At 35.0% G+C, this 12,644-nt stretch overlaps 1 protein-coding gene across 1 annotated transcript in view; it reads right to left on the bottom strand.

Moving 5' to 3' along the window:
• The window catches only part of LRP1B (LDL receptor related protein 1B), a gene marked incomplete at its 3' end in the record, with an annotated part of 1,343,287 nt that overhangs the window by 154,969 nt on the left and 1,175,674 nt on the right, over nt 1–12,644 (bottom strand). The window contains exons 45-48 of the mRNA XM_037064526.1: nt 11,876–12,068; nt 10,950–11,075; nt 4,883–5,011; nt 2,203–2,322 (exon numbers count right to left, since the gene is read on the bottom strand). Of these exons, the coding sequence (XP_036920421.1) occupies nt 2,203–2,322; nt 4,883–5,011; nt 10,950–11,075; nt 11,876–12,068 (568 nt within the window). The remainder of the gene's footprint in view (nt 1–2,202; nt 2,323–4,882; nt 5,012–10,949; nt 11,076–11,875; nt 12,069–12,644) is intronic.

Here is a 12,644-nt window from a genome sequence, read left to right as displayed (position 1 = left end):
TATACATCATACTCTTCTTTTACTGTGCATCTTTTCTCAAAAAGAGTCTGAATTCACTGTCTTTACTCCTTCACCATCAAGTTTCTACTATGACCTAAGGTAATCTGGCTTTTCTTTACCTTTCCATGGAATTTGCTCTCATGAAGATAAGCAAGAGATTGTCTCTGCTTTGCCATTGCAATGTGCACTCCAGTCTATGCCTGCTCTCTTGACCTCTTTGTACCACTATGTAATGCTAACTGATCCTGCTGTCTTAAGAACATAAATAAATAAATTCTTTAAAAAATATTCTGTAAGTCCTGAGACCTACTTCTTCTTTCTATATTACTGCCTTTAATTTTTAAATTCAATTGGCAATTCTCTTGTACTTCCTTAAAACAATGATTACTCCATACATTCTCTGAGCTTTCTCTCTTTAATGAGCCCCCAAATCAATATATCTGGTCTAAATCTACTACCTGAGTTTCAGTTTCATTAGAATGTTCATAGGTGCTCCAAGCTCAGAGCACAAACTACCCTTATTTTTTTTATTGTTGTTCAAGTACAGTTGTCTCCATTTCCCCCCTACCTCTCTTCCCACCCCAGCCATCCCCACTTCCCACCCTTGATCCTACCCCCCCTTTGGTTTTGTCCATGTGTCCTTCATATATGTTCCTGAAAACCCTTCTCTGTTTTCCCCTCAATATCCCCTTCCAGGGGAAAACTACCCTTATCATCTCATTCCTGTCTCATACAAAAGGCTCACAAAAATAAATTTTGAAAAATAACAAAAGCATATAAAAATTTTAAAACAGGAAAAAAAACCACAAGTTTCTTTTATGTTTCCCCATGCTTTCTCTTTGTTTGTCATCCAAGAAGACCTGCTACGCTACCTTTTAAAATGCTGTTATCCTTAGCTTGGGCTGTAACAATAACCTCCTGTTTGGTCTTTCTTATCTGTTTTATACTTTTCATTCACACAATCATATGACTGTTTTATTTTTCTTTAAATGTGAATTTAAATCTATTGGGCCTGTTTTAAACTTTCAGTGACTTTCTGGTAACTACAAAATTAGGTTTAATTTCTCTAAAGTGCTTTAACCTGGCACCAAAACACATTCACAACCTGCCTTCTTCTAACTTGCCTCATTTTTTGTTACCTCACTCCAATATGCAACCTGCATCTAACCATATCAAATTACTTGCATTTTTCAATATTAATACCTCTACTAAGAATTTTCTTCTGTTTTGATCATTCCATTGTATTTATAGTTTGACAGTTTAAATTTAATCTAGACTATAAAATCTTTCAAGATACTTCCAAGCACCACCCCCCAAAAATGTTACAATCAAAGCAATTTATAGACATCTTTACCTGTTTAAATGACTAATTTTCACTTAGAGTTGTAATTCCTTCAGAACAGGATCATGACCTATTCATTTTATATCTTAGTCAATAAATTTTATCCAGTAACATGTATTTAATGAATAGAAACATTTTTAAAGGGAAATTAGTTTGGAAATATTTATTGGGTCCAGATTTTAGGAGACTTTATATCTTAAAAAATTTGTCATTGATTCTGTGAGCATTGAAACTTTGTGTTTCTTTATCAGGCCAGTGATTTAGAAAAAACGCAAATGTTCACATAGCACTTGCTCTATGACAAGTTCTATTCTAAGTTTCCTAAATACTAATGCAGTCAATCAGTTGTCTTCTCTTAGAGTTTGAAAAACTGAGGTTGGTATAGGTTGGTTAAGTGTCTTATCCAAGGTCACCCAACCAGTGTGGGGGCTGGAATTCTTTCACAAGGAGTCTGGCTTGCTGAACTGTCCCTCAGCTGGCACTGTGGGAAGGGGTAAAATGTGTTGCCATGACTAACAGCAGTGGGATGCATTAGAAATACTAGAGGCAGGGAGACAATCAAAAGGGCTTCTCAGTTAATCCAGGCTCAGAGTAGATTGAATGGGAAGATACTCCAAAGAATTGGAAGATTTGTTGATGATTAGACATGTGGGTGAAAAAAAATTGGTGGAAAGAGAAATCAAGGATAACACCAAGGTTTCCTGTCCAGTCATTAAGAAAATGATGAATTAAGAAATAAAGAGGAACATTTCAGAGAAATAACAATATTATTACACATTCTAGTAGAAATGTCCAATAAACAGGGAAGCAAACTGAAGAAATGAGAAATGACAATACATGCTGATACAACATATATTTACCTTTACATTCTAATTCATCAGAGTTGTCTCCACAGTCATTTTCCCCATCACATAACTTGCTGTGAGGGATGCAGCGACGATTGTAGCAGGCCTTGAAACCTCTTCGACAGCTTCGGTTTTCTTATAAATAAAAATCCAAACACATAATTGAAGGTCTTATAGAAAACTTTTTAGAAAGAAAATCATCAGTGAGATCTCACTTATAATTACAGGATTGTGATCTATAAAACAAGTGCTGAGCAGTTTTGAAGATCTAGATTAGAATCTTTATGCATTGTCAAGTAGTTAATTCACAAAGAGCCCTTTCAAAGAAGTATATTAACTTCAGTGATTCATACTTGAAGACCTCTTCAAATTATGCCCTCATTATTGTTTCTCCCTTTTCAATCAGCAGAGAAATAAATAACACGTATTCTGAAGGAATAAATCTCTACCTCTAATGTAATAAAGACACTCTACTCTTACCTCCTATCTCTTTTGCATCTCAGAAGAATTTTATAACAGGAAACAAAAAGTAGCAAAACATGTATTCTTGACTCTCTGAATCCAAGTCACCTAAATTTCCATAAAGTTATTTTAACTGTCATCGAAAACTGTCTACTACAATTTCCTAAGAAGAAAAAGAACACCTTCTGAATTTTATTTAACTATGATAATCTGACATTTTCTGACTTGAGGAAGAAGGTGCCACTTATAATAATAATAGTTGCCATTTACTGCATGTAATTTTGTGTCAGGCTCCTCATTGAGCATATGTAAATGTACATGGGTTTATTTAATGTTCTCAACCACCATTAGAGCCAAGTTTGTTTTGTAGTGGGAAACTAAAATATAAAGAAGTACACATGCTCACACTGGCCATACACTAGGAGGTTTGAGAACAAAGATTTAACCTCAGGTATGATACCCAAACTTTGAATCTATAACTGGTATTATAAAATGATATAGTCCACTGGCCAAACGAAGTTCACAAGCCTCTTTTCTTATGACTCCAGAGCTAAGAATATTTTTTCTAATTTTTAAATAAATGAATATTTCTTTTTAAATAGAGGATATGTGAGAGCATATATGCCTCAAAAAAACTAAAATACTCATTTACTGGCCCTTTAAAAAATGTTTGCCGTTTCTGCTCACATGAATAGAATCTGGTTTCTAAGAAGATAAAAATAATACAAAAATGCATTCTCAAGCTACTTCACAATAAATGTAAAACTGTAAGATGATATTTTACATGCTTTAATATTTTTATTTATATATTTTAAGATTTTATTTATTTATTTTTAGAGAGAGGGGGAGAGAAGGAAAAAGAGAGGGAGAGAAGCATCAATGTGCAGTTGCCTATTGCACTCCCCCTACTGGGGACCTGGCCTGCAACCCAGGCATGTGCCCTGACTGGGAATTGAAACTGTGACCCTTTGCTTCACAGGCCTGTGCTCAGTCCTCTGAGCTATACCAGCCAGGACTATGTACTTCAGTATATTTATAGTGTACAGGATATAGCTGTTTATTCAAGCAAATATATCATTTAAGGGAAATTCGCTAATATATTAGTTACAGATCAATCATGGACAAAGTACATTTGACTACCATTTTAACTGAGGGTGTGTTATTGTGCAATGCAAAAGTTTGAGAGACCTGCCTTTGAATTTAGCCAACTCCATCTTCCTCTTTTTTAAACATTTCACTGAATGTGTAGGTATAATTATTACCCAGATAATAGAACAAAGGAGAAAAAAGTAGAAACCAAATATAGCAATTCCAGATACAGATGATTAAATTTCACAGAGCATACAATAATATTAGTATTATATAATAGCACAAAAATAAATCAAATCAACTTAGAATTAATCTGAATCAATTCTACAATAACTATGATTATGATTGTACAGACAGATTTCTAGGAAAAATATTGCTGCAATGAAGGCAAATATCAGTCGTTTACTAGAGTCAAAAAGCCCATCTCTACTTCCAAGGGAGAGGAAAAGGCTGACTATTTTATTTTTAAGATTTTATTTACTTTTAGAGAATAAGAGAGGGAGAAAAAGAGAGAAAGAAACATCTACATGTGAGATGTGTGAGAGATACATTGATTGGTTGCCTCACACACTTAGGGACCTGCACCTTAACCCAGGCATGTGCTGTGACCAGGAATTGAACCGGTGACCTTTTGGTTCACAGGCCAGCACTCAATCCACTGAGCTACACCAGTTAAGGCAGAAAAAACTATTAAGTGGTGTCACCTACAGAGGCACAGCTGGTGGAATTCCATGCTTGATGAGGACCATGGCTAAAACAACCATACTTTGTGCCTAAGAACATTAGCCCTGGATCAATCAGGGAGGCAAAAATTAAATGGACAAGACTTTGATACCACCTCAATAATATGCTATTGACTGGCCTTTATTGATCTGCCTTTGCTCCAAATTTAAACTTCAGTACTCACCAATAACTGTTATTTATTGGATGTGAACCTAGAATCTATTGCTAAATATGAGTAACAAGACAGTTAAAGAAACAGGATCCAGTATTTAAATTTTCCTTTCATGGGTGTAAAACCACCAGGAAATTTGTCACTGAATAACATGGGTAAAGGATAGGAAATAAGGTGTCTCAAAAAACACTATTAAAAAATTCTTCTTAACTTCTGTCTAAAAGAGCCAATCACATGTGGGATCCTTACCACAGTAGAGAAGTTTTTCATCAGATTTATCCTTGCAATGAGGAATGCCATCACAGGTGAGCTGGTAGTCAATGCAGTCTCCATTTCCACATTCAAATTCTGAGTAAAGGTTGCATGAGGAATTTTTAGCTGAAAGGAAAAACATCAAGGATTTTTCATGTAATAACAAAAGTTTTTTTGAAACCATAACAATTGTTTTCCTTAACCTTAATTATAGAAATAGACTAAAATTATCTTGATATAAAAGAAAATAAAGGGCAATGGTTCATAACATTTTTTATAAAAATAATTAAAAGGTGCATATCTTTGGTTGTTTGTTTTTCCCGCTCTTTGTAAAACTTTGGAAGTTGCCTGACTTTAGTTTTCTTTAATGCCTGTTTGTGCATTTTTGTTAATTACTTGGTGACTAAGTATATATAGAGAAGGAAGGGCTTAATTATGGGTGACTATATTTCTGTACCTTGGTTAACAGTCTTCATTAACTTTAATCTTGATTGTATTTTTTCCACTACTCTTTAGTCTCCTTATGTTCCTTCCATGGCAATCACCACACTGTTGTTCATGCCCATGAATCCTTTTCCCCTTTTTGCTCCATCCCTCCACCCACTAACCCCCCTCCACCCACTAGCTGTCATCTCTCTCCATCTATGAGTCTTGTCTCTGTTTTCCTTGTTATTTCAGTTTGTTCATTAGATTCCACATATGAGGGAAATCATATGGTATTTGACTTTTTCTGACTGGCTTATTTCACTTAGCATAATGTTCTCCAGGTCCATTCATACTGTTGCAAAGAGTAAAATTTTCTTTTTTACAGCCAAGTAGAATTCCATTGTGTAATGCCCCATAGTTGTTTTATCTACTAATCTATTGATGGACAATTAGACTGCTTCCATATCTTGGCTATGGTAAATAGTGTTGCAATGAAGATAGGAGTGCTTATGTTCTTTTTAATTAGTGTTTTGGGTTCCTTTGGAGTTATTACCAGAAGTGGGATTGCTGGGTTAAAAAGCAGATACATTTTTAACTTTTTGAGGTATCTTCATATTGCTTTCCATAGTGGATACACCAGTCTGCATTCCCTGCAGGAAAGGATTACCTTTACACCACATCCTCATGAGCACTTGTTTGTTGATTTATTGATAATAGCCATTTTGACAGGTGTGAGGTGATATCTCACCATGGTTTTAATTTGGATTTCTCTGATGATTAGTGACATTGAGCATCTTCTCATATATATCCATCAGTCATCAGTATGTCCTCTTTGGAGAAGTGTCTATTCAGGTCCTTTGCCCATTCTTTAATTGGGTTATTTTTGGGAGTGCTAGGTTTTGAAAGTACTTAATAAGTTTTGGGTATTAACTTTTTGTCAGATGTATTGGCACATATGTTCTCCTATTCTGTTGGTTGTTTTTTATTATGCTGATGATTTCCTTTGCTATGCAAAAACTTTTTAGTTTGATGTAGTCCCATTTATTTATGGTTTCTTTTGTTTCCCTCGTCTGGGGAGATATATCAGATAAAATACTGCACTGAGCAATGTCCAAGGCTTTTCTGCTTATGTTTCCTTCCAGAATTTTTAAGGTTTCAGGTCCAACATTTAACTCTGATCCATTTTTTAATTTATTCTTGTGTGTGGTGTAACAAGATGGTCTAGTTTCATTTTTCTGCATGGATCTGTCCAATTTTCCCAACACCATTTATCAAAATAAGCTATCTTTAGCCTATTGTATGTGTTTGCTTCCTCTGAAAATATTAATTGACTATAAAGTTGTGGGTTTATTTTGGGGCTCTCACTTCTGTTCCATTGATCTATGTGTCTGTTTTTATGCCAGTACCAGTCTGTTTTGATTATGATGACATTATAGTGTATTTCATATTAGGTAACATGATTCCTCCAACTTTTTTCTTCTTTCTCAGGATCACTGTTGCTATGCAGGGCCTTTTGTGGTTCCATATATATGTTTGAAATATTTGTTCTAGTTCTGTGAAATAATTCATTGGAATCTTGATAAGAATTCCATCGAATTTATTGATTGCTCTGGGTATTGTAGACATTTTAATGATGCTAATTCTTCCTATTCATGAACACAGTATATGCTTCCACTTATTTGTATCTTCTTCAGTTTCTTTCTTCAGTGTCTTATAATTTGCTGTGTATAGTTCTCTTATATCCTTGGTTAGGTTTATCCCTGGGTATTTAATACCTTTTTTTCAATGTACTAAAGCATAAGAATTATGCTTTAGAGGGGAAGACAAAAATTATATTCACAATAAATGTTTCATTATGCCAAGACAAATACTATAAAAGCACAATTCATGTTTAGGTATGTTAATTCGATGAAACAGTATTAACTATTTTCTCCATCTTTCTGGAAACAAAAATGTGATTCAGTTGTCTTCTAATTCTTTTATAAGAAAATTATTTTATCTAATTCTATTTACTATTCTTATTTCTGTTATGGGTGCTGACAAGGTCACAATATGGTGTAAAATGGAATTGTATAATCTTTTTATTAAGTGTTATGATAACAAATGATTTTCCCTTTTTTGCCTTCAGGTAGAGGTTAATAAATGGCCTTTCCTCACTTTAGCCATTTACATTAACAGTCATGAACTGCTCTGGATGTCATCAACTAATTTGTTGATGACATGGATATTCCAGAAACATCCTCTTTCCCTAAAGCTGAATCTGACAAGAAGTAGATGAGAATTGCTTTCCAATCTCTATGCTGGACCACAGGATTTCAATATGAGTGCCAAATGGATACAGGATGCTTTCATAAAGGTTTATCAGTTCTGAGGAATTCACCATCACTGTACAGTTTCATGTGGATACAACTGTACTTATTTAAAATGTTAGTTTTGGGTCTGATTCATTCCCTCTCAAAAGAGAGAAACAGGTAGCTTAGTAGAGACAGATGTATCTAATCTATTTATAGCAAGGACAAGCATCCATCCTATACAAATAAGCTTTGCTGTTTGAGCACAGACATGGTTTTACTACTGTAGTGACCTGTGAAAGAAGCATGAGTGATTCTAATTCATGGCTAACACTCCAGGCTTACAGATGGCATCAGATCCAGTCCATTTCAGCTGAAACCACAAAAGGCAAAATGAAAGAGAGAGTTTAAGCAATTACCTAAGCAATTCAGGGAAGTGGTAGATAATAAATACAGGAATTTGCGGTCTAAATTATTGAAATTGGCTATCTTTAAGCCTTTTCAACAAATGGTGTTGGGAGAACTGGACAGCTACATGCAAAAAAAAAATGAAACTCGAGCACCAACTTACACCATACACCAAAATTAATTCAAGGTGGATAAAAGACTTAAATATAAGCCGTGAAACTATTGAAGCCCTAGAGGAGAACACTGGCTGGAAAATCTCAGATATTCCACGCAGCAAGATTTTTACTGATATGTCCCCTAGAGCAAGGGACATAAAGGAAAGAATAAACAAATGGGATCTCATCAAAATTAAAAGCTTCTGCATGGCTAAGGAAAACAGTATCAAGATACAAAGAGAAGCAACAGCTTAGGAAAACATATTTGCCAATGGTACCTCAGACAAAGGTTTAATCTCCAAAATATACAAAGAACTCACTCAACTCTACTCAAAGAAGATGAGCAGCCCAATTAAAAAATGGGCAAAGGATTTGAACAGACATCTCTCCAAGGAGGACATACAGAGGATCCAGAGACACATGAAAAGATGCTTGATATTGCTAATGATCAGAGAGATGCAAATTAAAACCACAATGAGATACCACTTAACACCAGTCAGAATGGCTATCATAAACAAAGAAACAAACAACAAGTGCTGGAGAGGTTGTGGGGAAAAGGGGACTCTAGTTCACTGTTGGTGGGAATGTAGACTGGTACAACCACTATAGAAAACAGTATGGAATTTACTAAGAAAGCTAAAAATGAATGTGCCTTTTGACCCAGCAATTCCACTATTAGGAGTATATCCTAAGAACCCTGAAACATCAGTCCGAAAGAACCTATGCACCCTGATGTTCATAGCATCACAATTTACAATAGCCAAGAGTTGGAAGCAACCTAGATGCCCATTGGTAAATGACTGGATCAAAAAACTATGGTACATTTACACAATGGAATTCTATGCTGCAGAAAGGAAGAAGGAACTACTACCCTTTGCAACATCATGGATGGAACTGGAAAGCATTATGCTGAGCAAAATAAGTCAGGCAGTGAAAGACAAATACTATATGATATCACCGTTAACAGGAATCTAAACAACAAAACAAACAAGCAAGCAAAATAAGACCAATGACACTCAAAGATGGAACAGGCGGACAGGGTCCAGAGGGGAGAGAATCATAGGGGAAAAGGGGATAGACTCACATGAACAAGTATAAAGGACGCGTGGACAATAACTAAGGGTGGGAGGCGGAAATGGGAGGGAGGTGGGGAGCACGGGGTGGGGGAGCAGGGCTGGGAATATAAGACAGAAAGCTGTACTTGAACAAGAATTAAATGAAAAAAATTAAAAAAAAAGAAATTAGCTATCTTTAAATAAAGTTCCCTGACCAATTGTATCACTCTCTCGTTCACTTTGGCACAGTTGTAAATAAAAGTCTTGTACTTATTTTGCTAAGAGGTGCCCTTTTGGGTTGTGTTACCAATTTGTAAAGTGAGAGGATATGTTGAAATTATTGTATTAGGTGCAGTAATTTCCAAGGTATACAAAATGATTTCAAAGTACTTATATTAAAGAGTAAGTAAGCCCTGGCTGGTGTAGCTTATTGGATTGAGTGCAGGCTTGTGAACCAGATGATCGCGGTTCAATTTCCAGTCAGGGCACCTGCCTGGGTTGCAGGCTAGTTCCCAGCAGAGGACTCATGAGAGGCAATCATACATTGATATTTCCCTCCTTTCCTTCCCTTCCCCTCTAAAGATAAATAAATAAAACCTTTTTTAAAAAGTAGGTAAATGATAATCTTCCTGGTAAAAAAAAACATACAAAGACTGAGAATGAAGATGAAAAACACGTATAGTCTCTGATACTTATTTTTGTAATGTAGACACATACAGCTCTTCTGAATTTCTTTTTATTTTATTTTATTTATTTATTTATCTTTAGAGGGGAAGGAAAGAGGGAGAGAAACATCAATGTATGGATGCCTTTTGTGTGTCCCCTGCTGGTAGTTAGCCTGCAAGAAACCGGCCTGCAACCCAGCCATGTGCCCTGACTGGGAATTGAACCGTGATTGTCTGGTTTGCAGGCCCCCGCTCAATCCACTGAGCTACGCCAGCCAGGGCTTGAATTTCTAAGATAAAAAGGTGTCAGATGAAGATATAAATGAAGAAAAAGATGTTAAAAGTGACATACATTGGGAGAGAGTCAACCAATTTTCAATAAGATGCTCCTTTCCCATCTTTCTCATACACAGAACATCTTACTGTTAAAGAGAAATTAACCTTTTTATGTTGCTGGCTAACATTTTTTGCAACATTGGACACTTGAACCCTTATTTATTTTAGTAACAGTTTTTGAAACTTAGTTGTTATTATGTGTGTGTACTAATTAAAGATTTTAATGCCTTTGGGAGGTATAAACATCATGCAAGGCTGCAATGTTACATTCTTAATTAACAGTTGGAAATTATAACAAATAAGCTGCAGGAGCCATTCTCTCTCATTTACATACTGCTACAGACCATTAGCGGTTTTACTGCAAGGCTTCAATACCAGGCTATATACCTGTTTATTTTAGTTTTAACTAATTTTGCTGTTGGTTGAACTTTCAAAGTCCTACCAAGTTTTTGGATGATCACTGTGTAGAGGTATTTCTCTCCCTGGCCCAGTATCTTATGGTCCACAATCAGTGACACCATTTGTCACTATTTGGTTAACATTATCAACCACATGTTGCTATTACAAAGTATAGTGAACTGAGTTTTTTCAAGAACTTACGGATAAGCCAACTGGGTCTTTAATGTTGGAAGAGAGTAAAACTTCATGAACATAGTGAAGCAAAGCCAATGTTTATGTACATCATTTTGAGCAACATGTCATCTCACATTTGGAATCTCTTTACTTACCCACACATCTGTTGTCATCTAGCAATATTCGATCTCCCCTGCAGGAACAATTCACTCTCCCATTAGGAGTTAAAAGGCACAGGTCATGGCAACCTCCATTTGACAAAGCACATGGGGAAAGTTCACCTGCAATAACAAAGCCTTATTTGTAACACATTATATTAAATTCCTATTCTGTATTTAGGCATAGATTAACAGGAAACTGTGAGACTGACTCAATAAAAATAGAAAGAGAGAAAGAGAGGAAGGAAGGAAGGCCCCACACAAGATTCAGGACTTTTGAAAATCTAGACATCTCAAAAGAGCATTAGAAAAATATGTAACCCAGATCATTACAACATCTAACATATTTCTCCAGGGACCTTAGCACTGGGGGAACTAGTGCCACCAGAAACCACACCAATACTGCAAACAGCAATTTTGTAGGTATTCCAGTGATTAAAAAAAAAATGAAGCCCAGATGCAAAGCTGCTTATCAAAAGGTAGTATTTTCAGTATTTTCAAAAGGCAGCAATTTGATTTAAATTTTCAAAGACATGAGTGAGAGAGAATGGAATTCCAGAAACAAATAATTAAAAGTGAATTGTTTCTCATGACAAATTAAGAACCACAAAAGTTTTACCTCGAATCTTTTAGATAATTTCAATATGTTGAAATGTCAGATCCTGAACTTGGTCTCTAGAAACTTTAACAAAACAAAATCCAACTACATATCACTAAAACACATAGACACAAATAAGTAGACATTTCTGTTTGGACAGAAACTATAAGGCAGGGGATCTTGTGTAACATCAACATGAGCAACTCCAGCAGTATTAGTGCCATTTGAAATAATAAATTTATTTATGGTGGTGAAAAAAAAACACAGATACATTTTTGAGAGATTATATAATTAAGAAACAAACTTGCTTTCTATTGTAACTTACAGCTATTGGTGTCATTGGCAACAGCTATGATTCCCATAGGCTGGTGTGGAATATCGGAACGGAGGATTTTCGTATCTCCTCCTGTATACTTGTTAGAACGCAGGATAGCTCTTCTTCCCCAGTCTGACCAGAAGATGTAATTGTCATAAACAGCCAAACTGAGGAAAGTCCCTGGCCCAGATTTGACAATAACCTGAAACAAATTAAAATACATATTTAAAAAATAAAGTTATTCCCATAGTCTCATCTATTTTTGCTTCAAAAGAGAAATTAAGATTAGTTGGATTCAATAGGAGGAAATCTTCATAAAAATGCATTTGATTGAGTATATACTATTATAATATTCTTTAGTTACTTTAAATATATTAATATCTTTATCTTTCACAATATGTTTACTTAATAATTTTGTGTATTTCTATTTCCCACTGAGCTAATATGCAAGAAGAGATGATGAAAAAAGGTCACTAACTAATGATCTCAGATTTCACTTAAAAAAATGAAGAAATAAGTTAAACCCAAAGTAAAGTAGAAAAAAGGGATTAAAGGAGAAATCAATGAAATAAAAAAATAAAGAAAATCATTAAAATAAAAAATAAAGGATGAGAACAGTACAATGAATAACACATAATGATCAAGTGAGATTTGTCTTAGGAATACACAATTATTTAGCATTTTAAAAGTCTATCAGTATAATTTATCATTTTACCAGTCAAAAAAGGAAAATTCATATGAAGATCTCAATAAAAGCAGATAAATTATTTGATAGGAT

The sequence above is a fragment of the Sturnira hondurensis genome, unplaced genomic scaffold (assembly GCF_014824575.4).
Source record: "Sturnira hondurensis isolate 20B ecotype Veracruz unplaced genomic scaffold, ASM1482457v3 Scaffold0015475, whole genome shotgun sequence".
Lineage (NCBI taxonomy): Eukaryota > Metazoa > Chordata > Mammalia > Chiroptera > Phyllostomidae > Sturnira > Sturnira hondurensis.
Note: the sequence above shows the minus strand (reverse complement) of the source record. Positions and strands in the feature narration are given on the sequence as shown.